Source organism: Prionailurus viverrinus, chromosome B4 (genome assembly GCF_022837055.1).
Source record: "Prionailurus viverrinus isolate Anna chromosome B4, UM_Priviv_1.0, whole genome shotgun sequence".
Lineage (NCBI taxonomy): Eukaryota > Metazoa > Chordata > Mammalia > Carnivora > Felidae > Prionailurus > Prionailurus viverrinus.
In genome coordinates this window covers 135,914,548-135,931,274 of record NC_062567.1, presented here as the reverse complement: position 1 = coordinate 135,931,274, position 16,727 = coordinate 135,914,548, and the positions used below count along the sequence as shown (strand labels likewise).

At 53.8% G+C, this 16,727-nt stretch overlaps 2 protein-coding genes across 7 annotated transcripts in view; one reads left to right on the top strand and one right to left on the bottom strand.

Annotated features, from left to right (window-relative positions):
- The first annotated feature begins 600 nt into the window (after positions 1-600).
- Positions 601-4,696, top strand: CDPF1 (cysteine rich DPF motif domain containing 1). Its single transcript, XM_047866868.1, has 4 exons — positions 601-698; positions 1,356-1,468; positions 1,720-1,831; positions 3,816-4,696. Exons 2-4 carry the CDS (start codon positions 1,356-1,358, stop codon positions 3,960-3,962), a joined length of 372 nt encoding a protein of 123 aa, XP_047722824.1. The 5' UTR covers positions 601-698; the 3' UTR covers positions 3,963-4,696.
- A 668-nt stretch (positions 4,697-5,364) lies between these two features.
- The window catches only part of PPARA (peroxisome proliferator activated receptor alpha), a 73,563-nt gene continuing 62,200 nt past the window's right edge, over positions 5,365-16,727 (bottom strand). For 4 of the 6 annotated variants that reach the window (XM_047866865.1, XM_047866864.1, XM_047866863.1 and 1 more), the window contains 2 exons: positions 15,721-16,168; positions 5,365-12,844 (listed from right to left, as the gene is read on the bottom strand). In XM_047866865.1, coding sequence (XP_047722821.1) covers positions 12,597-12,844; positions 15,721-16,168 — 696 coding nt within the window. In that variant the 3' untranslated portion in view covers positions 5,365-12,596. The remainder of the gene's footprint in view (positions 12,845-15,720; positions 16,169-16,727) is intronic. The other 2 variants (XR_007153977.1, XR_007153978.1) reach the window with 2 other exon arrangements.

Sequence of the window (16,727 nt, the reverse complement as noted above, 5' to 3'; positions counted from 1 at the left end):
AAATTAACTTTACTTTCTATCAAAGACGAATATTTGCTCTTTGAGTATTTCCCTTGGCTCCCCTATCTAGTCCATCTGGTAACTTGTCTAACCTGATCTCTATCCTGAGATCAAGGTCGTGTATCTGAGTGGTTATAGGTTATATATGCAATGCTTCCCCCAGATGGTCCACCTTTGGGCAGACCCAGAAAAAAACCCCAACAGTAGAAGATCTTTGAATTGATCCAAAAAATACCCTTGCTGTAAGCACCCCGAGGTCAAAACCGCTAGAAAGAACATCACAGCGCTTGTTAAAATCCCCGGGGCCCAGGTCCAGGAGTGGTTGTTATTCCCAGATACTCCTTATTTCTCAAGTCCCCAAAGGATAAAGTCCCAACCCCCAGAGAGCAAACGGGAGCCTGGGACCAGCCGCAACACTATACCCGCTCGACGCGCTCCTACCAGACGAAGACCTGACTCACTCCAGCCGCCGCCGCGCGCCGCAGCCGGAAGTCCACCCTGAAGTTCCGCCCCAGGCTGCCGGGGGCGGGGCCACGCACGCGCCCTGGGCCGGGGCAGTCGGGGGCGGGGCCGGGGCCGGGGCCGTCGGGGGGCGGGGCCGCGCAAGCGCCTTGGGCCGGGCCGGTTACCGGCGGCGAGTGGCGCGTCCCGGAGGCGCTGGCGGCTCGGCGGTGGCTTGTGGTGTCCCGGGCTCCGAGGTCCGAGCGGCCGCCCGCGGCGTTGGGGTGGGATGGAGGACGCGGGAAGGCTCCCCGGAGGCGGGCTCGGGCGTGCGCGGCCCTCCAGGAAACTGAGGCAGGCAGGCAGGCGGAGATGGCGCGGCCGCCTTCCGGACGTAGGGGGGGCTGACGAAGCCCGGGGAGACTTGCATCGGCCCCCTTTGCTTAGAGAAGCGCGAACAGGATCAGTACGGAAAAGAAACCCCGTAGATGTGTATATTCAAACTGCCGAAGGCCAAAAATAAGAGAAAATCTTGGAAGTAGCCCGAGGGAGGTTCCGGAGGTGGAGGTGGGGGGAAACCTTGTAGGTGGAGCGAGAGCCAGGAGGCGGGCAAGTGCAGGGTGGCGAAGGGTGCGAGGGGGCCGTCCTGGAAATAGGTACTGTCGGAGGTAAAGAGGGCTCAAATGGCCAGGGGCGGAGCGGATTCTGTAGTCCGTTGAGGCTTGAAGCATCGCCCAGAGCCTTGACTCGCGCGAACTTGTGTTGACTTTTGTCCGCTTACTTTGAACTTGAGGTCCCTTGTCTGTAAGGGGTGTCCTGGGTCTTACGGGTAAGAAACACGCGGCCGGAGGCTTAGGGGATGAGCACAGTTCCTGGTTCTGCAGGTGATGGCGCCCTGTCTCTTGAACTTGCAGATGGAGTGTGAGGCAGACCACCGTCCCCTGGGTGTGTTTAAGTGCCAGCTCTGTGCCCTGACAGCCCCATACAGCTACGTGGGGCAGAAGCCCCCTGACACCCAGTCTGTCGTGTGAGTACCCCGTTTCAGGCTCCTGGCCACGGAACCCCCCCCCCCCCCCCCCAGGCCCCCTGGCCAGAGCTGTTGGCTGGTGCCAGCCTGAGTGTGATGCACGACTTGGGTGTTGAGCTGTAGGTCCATCCCTGTCCGGGCTCTGGACACTTCAGGAGTGTCCTGAGGGGTCACCCAGCTCCTCCGGAACCTCCAGGCCCCTTCCTACCCCCCTTAACCCGGAGACCGACACCTGCCTTACTGTCCTGCAGCCTTCTGGAGGAGAGTTACGTCATGAAGGACCCCTTCACCTCAGACAAGGGCAGATTCCTGGTCCTTGGCTCTCAGTGCAGTTTGTGCAGCCGGCTGGTGTGTGTGGGCCCGGTGGGTAAGCTGCGTGGGCTGGGGCTGCCTTCCCTCCCTCCCCGTGGCCGGGACCCCACATGCACGAGTGTGGGAAAGGTGACGCGTGAGCCTTCCTGACGTCGGCGTGAGCATCCGCCTTTCCTTGCTGGGTGATCCTAGGAGCCCTCCCAGTCACTCGGTGGGGGCCGGGGGGGTTCTTGGAGGCCACCTCATTATGGATGGGTCCTGTGGCCAACGGAAGTGAGCAGACAGGCAGAGGGGCGGGCTGGGGTCAGTCGCAGGGTCTCCGTGCTGGCGGAGCAGTGGGTGCTGACAGCCCTTCCCCCACCCCGCACCAGCCATGCGGGTGGCCATTGTTCTTCGGACGGTGACCTTCTTCCTACTTGTTCTTGGCGGGACCTTCCAGAGGAAGGAACTGTGCTTTCTGGAGCATTCTTGAGCATTCCTGTGCTTGGGGCCTGTTTTACCAGTGCAGATTCCTTCAATCTGGCCCAAGCCTAGCTGGGCAAAACCATATTATACTGATCTGATAGATGAGAAAACTGAGGTTTGGAGAGGTTGAGTGGGGGCCCAGTCCACCAGGGTGGTGAGCCTGTTGTTTGAAAACCCGAGGATGGAGGGAGGTGGAGGAGTGCGGCCCCCGTAACCCGAGTGACGGGCAGTAGAGGGGTTCCTGGGCTTTCTGCCAGGGGGCAAAGTGCCAACAAGGTTTAAACAGCCTCTGTCCCGCAAGGCCAAGGTGATGAGATTTGACGGGGTGGGAGGAAGCCTCTGCGAGGCAGAGGCCTGGGGTGTTTGGAGATGGGCGGCCGGTGAGGACTCAGTGGGAGAGAGGAAGCTGCGAGATGAAGACCGGAAAGGGGGGCGGTGCCAGGTGGCGAGAAGCCTTGAATGCCACGCTTACAAATTGGGCTGCCCTCGGTGAGCAGAGGAGAGGGTGCCCGGCGTGGTCTCCGAAGTCTCCAGTGTTCTTTGATGGAACAGTTTGTTAGTGACAAGTGAGTCCTCTCTCTTACACGGGAACAGCTCTCTCCTGAGAACTGTAGGAAGAGCAGCTTTGTCTTAGCTGAGGCACACTCTGAGCTGCTGGAACAGAGACCCCAAAATACAGTGGCATGATTACGACAAACCGTATTCACTTATTTTTCATACGTGTAAGAGTCCAGAGCAGGTGATGCCGGCAGGAAAGACACTGCTGCCACTCAGCACGTCACATCCACTGGGTCCACGGTGGCTGCTGCGGCTCCTGCCATCGTACCTATGCTCCCGCCAGCAGGAAGAGACAGGGAGCACATCCCCATTCCTTCAGAGGGCATGACCAGGAGGTGGCACAGAGCTGCCACGTGGCCACACCCAGTGGCAGAAGGGGCTGGGAAAGCAGTCTTTGGACAGGGCCTGGGCAGTGAGTCTCTGTAGTTCAGTGACAGAGGATGGGCACAGGGGAGAATGGCCGTGGTTGTGACCTCCTGCCCAGACCAGCCACCTGCTCGTGGCCCTTTCGGTCTGCGGTGGTTACCAAGTCTGTGTCCCACTCGTGCGATAACCAGGAGACGGAGGGATCTAGGATTTCTGACTGTTTAGGTGTGGCCTCTGCTCCGGCTTATTGTTTGCCCTTGACCGCGACGGAGCAGGGCAGACCCCAGAGTCTTTCTGTGCCATCCCGCCTCTTTCACCCTGGTTAACCCAGGCCTGCATTGCCTCTCTCTTTGACGCCTTTGCCAGCCTCGGTGGGTGATTTTCGCAGGCTCAAAACCCCCGGACACCCCACTGCCTGAAGGGTCTGGGTGTTTCCTGCCCCCTCTCTCCTCCATCATTTTCCCTTAGGTGATGGCCACGTTCTTGGAGGGGGCTGGCCGGCCCCCAGCCCCAGCTCTCCCTTGTGCTGTTCTTGTCACCCCCCCCCCCCCCCACCGTGTGTAGAAAGGGCTGGGCTTGGGGAGGAGCTGCTCCATGCTCCCCATTCTGTGGTACTTAGCCCCACCCTTCCCCTTTGCTCTTTCAGGAGTGCAGCTTATTCTATTCCAAGAGGTTTTGCCTCCCCTGTGTCCAGGAGAACATCGATGCCTTCCCTTGGGAAATTCGGCAAGACTTGGGGAAAAGGAAAGGTCCGTCAAAGAAGCCTGCCAGCCAGCCTGGTTCCAGGACATGAGTGCAGCCTGGGCCAGGGAGGGGGCTGAGCTGGGAACTGCTCTGCCCGGCCCTTTTCGGGGCCATCAGGAGCAGCGTTGGGAGCTGGAGGGAGCTGGGGCCCAGCCTGCGGCAGCAAGAGGACAGGGAGACATGCAGAGAAGGCCCTCAGAAGGCTGACCTCAGACCACACCTCCTGCAGACCTAGCCCCGTCCAGAGCCGCCCTCGACGTTGAGACCACAGGGCAGGAACCGAGCAACGGCTGAGAACTGGCACAAAGCCAGCCAGGGCTGGGCCTGCTGGCCCTTCTGTTCTCCTTCCGGACCTGGGGCTCTAGGCCTTCCTGCAGGGTCATCTCCCGGCTTGTTTCCTGCTCACTCGCGGCCCCCTGGGGGCCCTCTGTGCCCTTCGCACTATTCGTCAGATCCAGGAGTTGCCTCCAGGTGACATGGTGCTCTGCCCAACCCCGAGGACACAGAAGCCAAGGGACAAAGCTCCCTGTCTTGGCCCAGGCCACCTGTCCCTTCCTGCTCACCTGGAGGCAGGAGGGCTGGGGCCTCCCGCTTCCCGTCCCCGGAAGTGAGCGTTCACGCAGATCACGCAGGACAGTGACCTGTGGGAATGTGCCCGGGTGTGCGGAGAGAGATTAGGGGGCCTGGGGACAGTGGGATTTCACTTCCCACCCTTGTGATGCTTAGAACATGTTTTTAATCTCGATCATGTGTTAGATTTATAATTAAAAACCCAGACAACCAGTTAACGTTTTGGAAAGTAATCCTTCCCCTGAAACATTTGCAGGACAGCTGTTCTCCGTGGCACATTGGATCTGGCGTGGAGTGGGGCTTGGGTGTTGCTACTTCCAGCCTTTTCTGTCCCCTCAGGCTCTGGCTCCAGCCCAAGGGAGAGGAATGCCTTCCCCTGCCTTCCCTTCCTTCACTCTGCTCTGGAAACTTCAGGGAACTCAGCACCAGCCCTCAGTGGACTATAGGCTGCCCTGGGCACCCCTGCCTTCCCGGCCCCCAGGCGGTGACACACTCAACCGTGTGTGAGCCTCTGTGGTTCTCAGAGGGCAGAACGGGGCGGTCTCACCTAGTAAGTACCACAAGGCCAACTCACCGTCCGGGAGAATGTTAGATGCGTGTTTGAGGAGAGAACAGAAAAAGAGCTTTTATTGGCTGATCTGTGCCCTGGGTTTGTTTCACATGCTCCCCGTGTGTCATGTTATGTCAGATAAATGGCTGTCATCTCAGGGTCACACTGTTCTGGGGCCATTCTGTCCACTTAAGGACTTAAGGCTACAGGTGAAGGCCCCTGTGCAGGTGCAGGGTTGAGCGGGGGGCTGTCCTGGGCTGAGGGCAGATGCTACGGCCAGGAATTTTCAAGCTGAATGTTCACCTCACAGCATCACTCAAAACTCACCAAATAATTTTAAAAAATAGTTTTATTCTTTAAAACCATTAAGGCAACGCTGTACCCTGAAATTAACTCCTTACATTCATCAGTCTTACAGTAGGACATTCCAAACCTGTACGTTCCCACAAACTCAGGATATAAATCAATATATGTGATCAGTTCAATCTCCTAGCAGGAAAAAAAGAAGAGGACCAAAGATTTTTAGAAATTAAAGTTATTTTATAGCCATTTTCTAATTCCTTGGAACCACTATCCGTTAACGTGACTAGGAAGATTACCTTTGCTTTTCTGTGCACACCCCTGCTCCCTGAGGCCCTGCATGCTCCACCCAGAGCCAGAGAGAGGACACCAGAACCTGCTCTAAAAGGTCTGCTTTGGAACCGCTCCTGTCTAGTATTATGACAAGGGGTCTGTCCGCCCCTGAATACTTGGGGAATATAAGGCACCTAAAAATGGTAACGATAAACACACCAAGAAACCAAGCTCAGTCTTGCTTTGGAAATCTGCACCCATCTGATGTGCTGATGTGCGTGGGTCACCCTCCCCCTCGGCTTTCCGTACAACGGCCCTGTGGATCCCAGGGGCGGGGGGTACGCACCAGGAAGCTTTGCCAAGGCACTGAAAACGACACGGAGTGCCGTGGGGGCTGTGGTTTCTGTTTATGCTTCGGGCTGGCCCATCTGGGCACTGCCAGGGAAGCAGCCGGCGCGCACGTTCCATCAGAATATTTCAAATTGCCCAAGTTCTTTGGTAAAAACCCACAGGTAAAAATTCCCTGAAGAACAGACAGCTACTTACTGCACAGGATTAGTTCAGGTCTTCGGCAGGCACTGCTGTGCGGAGTAAGTGACTTGTGGCCTGGGTCTCTCGCAGCCTTGCTTGGAGAGACGGTGAAGGTCCGCTGGCTTGTGCTTCACGCATGTGGGGTAAGACGAACGGAACGGATTGACGCGGGAAGTAAGGTCCGAGTGGCTCGGGAGAGAGGACCGGCGGTGTGAGTGTGCGTGTGCAATTGTGTTTCAGCTGTTCTGTTCCGGCTTCCGTTGTGCTTCCAGTAGGGTTCAAGAGCCAGGCTACTAAGAGCATGAGTCAACTAATACTGATTTCAAAAGATCCCAAATCTCTGTCATTAAACGCATGATTATAAGTTAGTAAGATATTTATACTAGATTTTTTAAAAACTTGAATCACAGTATTTAAGATGTAGCCATCAACATGGTTCATTTTCCCATACAGTGTAGAAAAAATAACGATACTCAAAACACAAATACCGTAATCTTACTGGAAAGGGTACTGAGTGGTATTCATCTTTTGTGAGGTACGTTTTTTATGAGGCCTGAAAACAGGAGCAGGCCATCTGTGCTTTTTCAAAGAGCAGATATTTTCCGAAAGTGAATGATTTTACTCTGAAAAGATTGGTCACGCACTTGTCTTCTGGGCCTGAAGCGTGATCTCCCTGCTTGAAGAGGCCACGCGGAGGCCGGGGGACCCCCTCTGGGCCAGGAGACTCAGTGGCCCGCACGCCCCCACTTTGGGGCTCCCCTCGTGCCCTCGGAGGCAGGGCTCAGGGTGGAGGGCGTGTCCCTGCCCTGGTTGGCGCGATACTGCAGTTGATCGGATTAAATGAAGTTTGGTTGTTGGGCGAGAGAAGGGTGAGGGAGGAGGAGGAGGCTGGTACATTCCCTTCTCTGGAGAAGCACGTGGGGAAGCCTTTCACACTCGACCTAAACTAGCAAACATTTTAAATGGAAAAATCTGACCCAGGTCTTAATATTATCTCTGATGTAAAAAAAAAAAAAAAAAAAAAAAATTGTTTCTTAGTTGTTTGTTTGTTTGTTTGTTTGCTTTTGCAAATGAGGCATTTAACAGCTACGGGGCCACCGGGGTCCTTGATGTTTTCGGTCGCTCCAGTCAAGGTGAGACACGGAACGTGGATGCAGCTTGGTCTGTGCTCTTCTGCAGAGTTCCGCCAGGGCGTGGCTGTTTGCATGTCAGCTGGGCCACAGGGTATGGTCCCCCCTTTCCTGAGGTGGGTGGGAAACGGTTGCACTTCTCCGGGTTCAGACTGAAATGTGGAGAGGCAAGTGGTCCGCTGGGAGCCCCGCTCTAGAGGTGAGAAGACCGCCCCAGGGCCCCAGCTGGCCGAGGGCCGTGCAAGTAACCCCGGCCAGCAGCCTCGCGCCCGTTGTCCTGACACGCGGGCCACGGCCACAGCTTTTTTACGAGCCTCAACCCACCCCACCAAACTGAAGCTTAAGACACCCTGCCGCATTCCACGAAAACAGCACAATGGAAAGAATTATGTAATTCTTTAAACTAAAGCATGAAGATTGTCTTTTTTTTTTTTTTTCCTCTTATAAAACTTTCAGTAACGCATTCTGGTTTGCCTTGTGGTTTCCAGAGAAATGCAATGATGCAATGGACCTCCCATACCCCGAGTCTGACCAAATTCACTGCTTTAATTCTTACTCTGGTGTGTTTGGCAGGCTGGGGGTCGATGACCATTTTCCTGAATCCTATTAAAGTGGCAGTGGTGGGGCGCCTGGGTGGCTCAGTTGATTAAGCGTCTGGCTTTTGATTTCGGCTCAGGTCAAGATCTCACAGTTCATCAGTTCGAGCCCAGCATCGGGCTCTGAGCTGACATGGGGGCCTGCTTGGGATTCTTTGTCTCTCCCTCCCTCTCTGCCCCTCCCCTGCTTGCACACTTTCTCTCTCCCAAAATAAATAAAAGACATTTAAAAAAAAAATGGCAGGGGAGCCCCATAAATCAGCTTGGACCAAGAGTTAGGAGAAGCCGGGCCACTTTTAAAAAAGGAGAACAAATACAGGGAGCCTGGCTTTGGGGCTGCCGAGTGCCGGGCAGTGCCAGTGCGGTGAAGACTGGCTACGTGGAAAAAATTTCCTCGGACGCTTCTTAATAGCCCTCAGTTGGTGGCACCGATCTCAGTCTGTGACGTGCACAGACAGTCGAATGTCCCTGCCATCCTGAATTGACATCACTGCCATGAACTTAAAGGCGTTAAGCAGGTGACCCCTCCAGGAACACCTGCAGGGGAGGACGGGGTCAGGCCACCCTGCCTGTTGGAAGTGCCGGTAGGAGGTGAAGTGTGCTTGCTACACCCAAGGCCAAAGACGCACAAGGCCAGGCGGCCCTCACCCCGAGCCCAGATGTTTCCACTTGAACCTGGGATGATCTCCGCTGAGCCCCTCAAGAGGCCGGGAGCTGGAGGCTGCGGGAGCCTGCTTTGTGGGCGGTAAAGGTCCATGCCGTAGGTGGTGGGCCATGAGCGCTGGACATGTTTTCCTAGTGGGACCCGAGCTTTGAAAGGTCACACGGGGAAGAGGCACTTTGAAGGTGGCTGGCTTTCCTTGCTTCCCCGGAAGCGCCCCACGTAGGGCCAGGCTAGCGGCCCAGTCGGTCTTGAGAGCACCGGACTTGGTTGAAACTGTGCACCCCCTATTTAAACACAAGTTCGTAAGACATTGCAAAGACAGGTGTGGCCACGGGGTCAAGACAAGGAAACCATCATGTATCCAGTGGCTAAGTATCAAATGTGCTTGGTGCCACTGTGGTTTGAAGAAGGGAGCAAGAGGCAGGGAAGGCCCAGAGTCAGCACAGGGCCACAGGTGCACCTACCAGGGGTGAGCCCTTGGAAAGTCACGGCCCAGCTAGGTTTGCTTGGAGGCACCTCCTCCCACCCTCGTCCGGCAGGCTTAGGCAGCCAGTAGGCTCAGGCGGAGGGGAGGCCCTCGGCGGGGCAGGTCAATGCAGGCAGTGACCTTTGTCATGTCTCCTAGACCCGGCTTATGCTCAAACTCTGTCCCGCTAAACGGGGCAGCAACTTCTGCACACGTGTATCTCCGAGGCTCCCTTTAAACAACAAGAGTGCCTTCAGAAAGCTATAACCTTCCATCTCTGTGTGCGCAGTCAAGCAAAGAAAGGTGAGCCTGACTCCAGATGCTCCAGGAGGACCCCACGCGTTTTGTGCACCTTAATTTTAACAGTGCCTTTTGATGTAGCTCATTGAGGTAGCTGCTACACTGTGGATTTGGGGAAACAGTAGTGGCTGAATGGACAGTTTACTTCTCATCAGACGTTAAACCAAGGATGGTACTTGTGCCTCGAGCTTCTGCTCAGATCGTGGGGTGCTGCCCGGTCTCGGGGACCGCCACACGGCCCTTGAGGCTGCTCGTTTCCTTAGAGTTCTGGACGGCCCAGAGTAAGAAATGCATCCAAAACCCGGAAAGAAACGTTCTCGCTTTGAAAACGAAAAGAATCCCTTGACCACAGCGACAGCTCTTGCGGGCATTCTGGAACGCCCTGGGCACCACGTTTCTTCTCCTGGACTTCACGTTCTTACTCGTGTAGACGTATGCGTACTCTTTAGGAAGATGCTCTCAATGCGTCTCGTCCAAGAGTCTGAGGAAGGCTGCAGAGAAACTCGAGCAAGGCGGGACGGACGGAGCAGCTCTCTGGCACTCCAGCGATTCCCCCGCGTGCTGATGCAGTGGCCAGCACCCTGGTTTTGATGATGCTGGGCCTCGCCGAAACGGCCTCGGGTGCGTGCAGCCCTCAGGGTGGCAGGGGCAGAATTCAGCGTGTGGGACGCCCGGCCGGACCTGCCCAGGAGGCAGAAGAGGAGGGACGCCGGGGGAATCGGGTGGAGAGGTCCAGCTGGCTCCCGGGCTCAGGATTCATCCTTGTCAGCCCTGCAAAGGCCGTTCGTAATCCTGTGGTCTCCCGGGCGTTTGGCATTTGTGGCTTGGTGAAGAGGGGAGTCGCCCCGTGGGCCAGTCCACCAGGAGAGGAAGGGCTCCGGGCTCTGGCTTGAGGCTTCTTGAACCTGTTGTGTCCCATCTACTGAACTTCACGCTGACGTCAACTGAAACCCAGCAGGCACTGCGTGCAGTTTAAAGAGTCCCTACTGGAAATGCTACAGTATTTTGAACTGGTGAACAGTTTGTCCACCTGACTGTCAGTGGTCTGAGAAACTTTTCAATAGGTGACCCAAAATATTGAGGGGCGATTAGTGACTATTATTTAAAACGAATGTGTGATAAACGTGAACGAGTTCAAGTGGCTTTCGAGCTGAGGTCTCCGCGGCCTCCTCTGTGGCTTCACCGGGAACGCGGCTGGGAGTCTAGCTGGGCCCCGAGAGTGCCAAATGCTCGCCAACGCTAGGAACGCAGGACCTGTGGCTTTGTCAGCCTGTCGCCACAGGATGCATGAAATAAGGAGTTTTCAAAAATAAGTTTCATGAAAATAGAGACGGTGTGAGCGACTCTTCTGAAAGCCTGGGTCCCGAGGCTCACTTTCCGAGGCCACGTCTGTGAACAGCGTCTATCTGGGGCACCTCAGGAGAGAGGCCAGTGGTCAACAGAGGCAGCAAGGACCTGGCATCGGAATGTAGCCTCTGTCCCTGAACCTGTGGACAAGCCACGGCCCTTCGGCCCCACAGATCCAGGGAGCCCCGTCCTAGGGCAGGACGCAGACTCAAAGCTGAGCTCCCTTCTGATTTCGGATGACCTCTTGACTGGTGTCATCCATATGTGGAAATACTTTTACTTGCTTCCAACAGATCCTTTAATTGGATCTTTCCACAAAGTGAAAAGTGAAAAGTACCACTCACGTTTAATTCTGAAAAGGATGCGCCCGTTGTAGCGTTTGCCTTTTCCAGCTGAAACCTCAGCTGCCCTCTCTGTGGCTGCATTCCCGGGGTGCCGATCTTGGGAACTTGATCAATTTCAATCCTGATCATTCTTCCAACAGCAAATAGCATCGACCCGTTAGAGCCACATTTTCTAAAGACAGAGGGGTAGGGGCGCTAAGGGCACAACCAGGTCCTAAGTGCTGCTGGGAGGAGAGGTGGCCGGTGTCCCCGCCCCCCACCGGAAGCCTCAGCCCTGGCAGGCTCAGCCTGGCCTGGCTTGGAGGGCGGGGACCGCCGCACACCCTCCCATGGGACGCTCACCTTCCTTCCATGGTGGACAGAAAGAGAGAGTCTTTCCGGGTCCATATGTTCTAGACAAAAACCACGATCAACACTGCTTTCCTAACCAGACCGAGGTTGAGAAATGACCTTTAAGGCTGAAATAAGTATTTTAGGTGTTGGGAAAGCTACCACACGAAGGACTCTGTGCCTGCCCCCCTCACTCTCCAGGTGCCCCCCCACCACCCCTGCCCTGGCCCGTGTCTGCCTCATTTTCTCCACTCTCGGGAGCAGCTGCTCTCACCAAGGGTTAAAAAAATAAAGCTGCCCATTTGAAAAAGTGACACAGGAAAAGACCAAGGAGCTGCCTTGACACACAGGGCTCAGAGGAACATCGACAGACCGTTTGTCAGTTTGCTCCTGAAAACGCTTTCGTGGCCCCCAGACAACCTGACTCGGTCGGTTCAGGTTTGGAAACAGAGGTCAGGGGAACAGAGAGCCTGACATACTTTCTGTTTGTCTTGCTCCTGCTGCCCACAGACGCCAGCTCGAAACGGGCAGGCCGTCAAGCCCAGGGGCGGTCTTGGGACGTGGCTTCCTGGGATCTTCCACACAAACCTGGAAACGGGCCTTTGCTGCGCACTAGCTACAACCACAAAGACAGCGAAAACCAACCGACCGCTGCATCCCGATGGCTTATCAGGCATATCTCGGAAACTTTAAATCCTCCGATTAAAAACCAGCATGCTGTCTTTCCTCAAACTCGGGACACAGAATTAACACCTTCCCAATAAATATTTTACCGCTTTTTACATACCTAACCTTTGGGTTCCTCTAGATTTACAGGATCATAAAAGTTAAAAAGTGCCGATTAGTTTTCAAAACGATACAGGAGCACAAGAGTCAAAAGGTGGGGAAAAGAGGAGGCTGACCACGTATGTCGAGGTCACCAGTTAATCCGACAGTAAATTGCTAACGCGACATGAAGAAATCTGCACTAACACCGGGTGAGTCAAAGCCAGACCGCTGCGCGTCACTCCCCTTGACTTCCCAAGAACTGCATCTTAGCCACTTGTCACCAGCTTGTCAGTACTGGGCACGCTCTGAGAAGTCCTGGTGTGAAAGAAAAAGAGAGAGAGAGAGAGAAATGCGGACTAGGGTTCCGGTTACCTAGAGCTTTCGTCCCGTTCTCTAAGGTGAGAACGGTGGAATTTGTGCCAAGTGGGCGTGGCTCCCACTTCTCGAGTGGTAGGGCTGTCGCCTCGGAAAGACCCTCGGAGAGCCGCGCGCTTCGCCGTTCGCTTCGCAGCCGTCAGTACATGTCCCGGTAGATTTCCTGCAGCAGCGGGTGCAGGGCGGCATCAGACTCCGTCTTCTTGATGACCTGTACGAGCTGCGCGTGCTCGGTGACCAGCTGCCGGAGGTCTGCCATTTTTTGCAGGAGCTTTGGGAAGAGGAAGATGTTGTCTGGATGGTTGCTCTGCAGGTGAAGTTTGAGCACGTGCACGATGCCCTCCTGCATTTTTTCAATGTGTCCCACGTTGAGAAGGCCCGGCCGATCTATCCTCGAAAGAAAGAAGAGGTGGTTGGGATCGTCACAGCGTTAGCACCTTGTAACTATTTATCAGTGTGGGAAAGCAAACCTCCTTATTTTGTGTGACCTTTCTAAATCTTTTTTTTTTTACATTTATTCATTTTTGAGAGACAGAGCACAAGCGGGGGAGGGGCAGAGAGGGAGAAGGAGACACAGAATCCGAAGCAGGCTCCGGGCTCCCGAGCTGTCAGCACGGAGCCCGACGTGGGGCTGAAACTCACGAGCTGTGAGATCATGACCTGAGCCAAAGTCGGAGGCTCAACCGACTGAGCCGCCCAGGCGCCCCTTGTATGACCTTTCTTTCTTTCTTTTTTTAATTTTTGTAATGTTTATTTACTTTTGAGAGAGAGAGAGAGCGAGTGTGTGAGCAGGGGAGGGGCACAGAGAGAGGGGGAGACACAGAATCCAAAACAGGCCCCAGGCTCCAGCTGTTAGCCCAGAGCCTGATGCAGGGCTCAAACTCATGGACTATGAGATCATGACCTGAGCCGGAGTCAGATGGCTGACCCACTGAGCCGCCCAGGCGTCCCTGACCCTTCTTTCTTCTACTGCCTGCCTTTCGATAATGACTCAGCTGGAAGACAACGTTACTGGGCCTAGTAGGGGCAGACAGCACAGATACTCGGCCCTAAATATTTATACGGCCTTAACTCGACCAGCTCCCTCAGAGCGTGGCCCTTTCCTTATGCATTTACCTGATCACCACTGGTCAGGAGAAGAACCCCAGAACATTAGGAGAACTTTACATTCCGGTGATGATGGAAACAACCAATGCTGCATAAGATGAAATGAAATTCTTCCTGAGTGAAAACTAGATACTCGCTTCCAGGTTTTCCGCCACCATTTCAGGAGTGGTGATTGTTTCAGAGGGGGTTTTGCTGTATAGGCAGGAGTCTTCCGACATGATTCAGCCAAAGAGGAAGTAGAGTGAGATGCGGGTAGGAGGGCAGACGCCAGCTGGACACGATGCTACCCGAAGCCAGAGAGGCGAGGTCTGAGATCTGCGCGGGAAGGCTCAACACTCACAGCGGGTGCCTTCCCCGGGGTAGCGCAACCCCAGCACCAGACTTCCCCGGGCCGGTCTGAGACCACGTGTCCTGCCTTTGCTCCGGAAAGTACCCCGCCCCCACCGCTGTCCCCACAGGCAGTACTCCCTGTAAAGCCCTGCTCCTTAGCTAGGATTTTTTAAAGGGTTGCTAAGGATGTGGGGTTTTTATTTTTTTGGTTGTAACACAAATATGATTATTAACTTCATTTTTTATTTTTTTTTAATGTTTATTTATTTTTTTTTTGAGAGACACAGAGACAGGATGCGAGTGGGTTAGGGGCAGAGAGAGAGGGAGACACAGAATCCGAAGCAGGCTCCGGGCTCTGAGCTGTCAGCACAGAGCCCGACGCGGGGCTCGAACTCACAGGCCGTGAGATCATGGCCTGAGCCGAAGTTGGACGCTCAACTGACTGAGCCACCCAGGCGCCCCTATAATTATTAACTTTTTAGACAGATTCTCAAAAACAAAGGTTTAATGTATCATATGGGTTTAATGGACCTCACCACTTTTCTGTATATACAGGCTTGATCTAGGATTGTCATTTCCTTTGGAGAACTGTGGTCACCCTACATATAAATAGTTGTGCATTGCTTCTCTCCATCTCGAGCACCCCAAGGACGGCGGTAGATTACGTACAGCCGTTTTGCAACTTCACACGCTTCGCCAGAGCGCGAGGACTCCCTCCACCTGACTGTGTGCAGACGGATGGGAACAGGGGCAGGCCTCGCCGGGCTGCCGGAGTCCGGGCGGTCGTGGCCAGCCTCAACTCTGCGTGCGCGCGCACCCGGGGGGACGGAAGAGCGTGTGGCAGCGTGAGGGGGCGGTCGCCCCCTCGGTCTCCCCCAAGGCTGGGTAAGGTCAGCCGAGTTTACAGTGCAGGGAGGACCTTCTTATACCAGGACAGGGTTATTTAAAGGAACGTGACGGGGAGCCAAGATTCTGGGAGCTGCAGAGCCAGCGAAAGCCCAGATTCCCTTCCGTGGGATCCATGTCCTTGGCAAAGCAAACTGCAATCTCCAGTTAGCTACTCATGATTTTCACTATGAAATAGGATAAATATACCAACAGTGAACAAAACTGTGCTAACATCTATATGGCACTCTATACAATACTGTCGGTAACATGGACATAATCCTGTAATAATAGAATCATATAATAGTAATATTATACACCGTATAGTATAACATAATTCTATCTAAGATGTATTAGATACGAGATACGTTAGATCAAATTATATCGCCATTATACCTAATATATATTTGATATGATTATAATTAGAAATAGACTTATGTATATAGCATTATAATTATGAATAGGACACGTTTATATAATGTACAAATAGGTATTTGTGTATTTTTTTAATTAAAAAAATTTTTTTGATGTTTATTTATTTTTGAGACAGAGAGAGAGAGAGAGCGAATGGGAGAAGGGCAGAGAGAGAGAGACACAGAATCTAAAGCAGGCTTCAGGCTCTGAGCCATCAGCACAGAGCCCGATGCGGGGCTCAAACCCACGAACTGCGAGATCATGACCTGAGCTGACGTCTGACGCTCAACCGACTGAGCCCCCCAGGCGCCCCTACTTATTTGCATATGTTAATGTATGCTGTAATATGACACGATAGGATGTAATTCTCACTTAATTCTTGTCAGGGGTGATGCAGGGGCTCAGATGCCCTCCCACGTGCCAGCACACGCTCCACGTGCCCGACTCCCGCACGTACCACATTTACGGCAGTTCTTCAGATCGGGAGGCTGCAGGTGACATGGCACCAGGTTAAGTCAACGACTTACCTCCACAGCAAATTATAGCAGCCACAAAAAGGGAAATATCACTGTCGTCCAGTTCCAACGCGTTGAACTTCATCGCAAAGTCAAACTTAGGTTCCATGATATCACAAAACGGTTTCCTTAGGCTCTTTAGGAATTCACGAGTTATAAAACCATTTCCATATGCTACCAGCATCCCGTCTTTATTCATCACAGAAGACAGCATCGCAAATATGGCCTCATAAACTCCATACTTCAGCAAAGTGACTTGGTCGTTCAAGTCCAAGTTTGCAAAGCCAGGGATGGACTTGGCGAACTCCGTGAGCTCCGTGACCGTCTCCACGGACGTGCACTGGCAGCAGTGGAAGATGCGGACTTCTGCTTCCTTGTTCTGGATGCCGTTGGCCACCAACTTGGCCACCAGAGTCTTCTCGGCCATGCACAGTGTCTCCATGTCATGTATGACAAAGGGCTGCGAAGAAACACCGGAAAAGGTCAATTAACTGATGACAGGCAGTCCTCTTCATCATCAATGAATTGATGAACAGCCACGGTCTCCAAATCACCCATGGGGCAGTCTTCATCCTTAACCTCAAAACTAATCGGGGACATGAAGACACACATAGAGAACTAAGGATGTAAGTCAGTAAGATAATAATCATCACTTCCTGACACTGGGTGGAGATTTCATGGCTAAGACGACGAAGGTCTGACTTGGGCAGGAAAGCTAACAACAGAATGTTCGCAAAGCACTTTTAATATTTTATTTAAAAAAATCTTTTTTAATGTTTATTTATTTTTGAGACAGAGAGAGAGCATGAACGGGGGAGGGTCAGAGAGAGAGGGAGACACAGAATCCGAAGCGGGCTCCAGGCTCTGAGCTGTCAGCACCGAGCCCGACGCGGGGCTCGAACTCACGGACCGCGAGATTGTGACCTGAGCCGAAGTCGGACGCCCAACCGACTGAGCCACCCAGGCGCCCCAATATTTTATAATATTCTCTGAGCTCCTAAATTGCAATAGCTTTTGAA

Excerpts from the sequence above, each read along its gene's own strand:
- CDPF1 (XM_047866868.1), top strand. The coding sequence starts at position 1,356 with ATGGAGTGTGAGGCAGACCACCGTCCCCTGGGTGTGTTTAAGTGCCAG. Across the intron at positions 1,469-1,719 it reads CCTGACACCCAGTCTGTCGT|CCTTCTGGAGGAGAGTTACG; the intron begins GTGAGTACCCCG and ends ACTGTCCTGCAG. Across the intron at positions 1,832-3,815 it reads GGCTGGTGTGTGTGGGCCCG|GAGTGCAGCTTATTCTATTC; the intron begins GTGGGTAAGCTG and ends TTGCTCTTTCAG.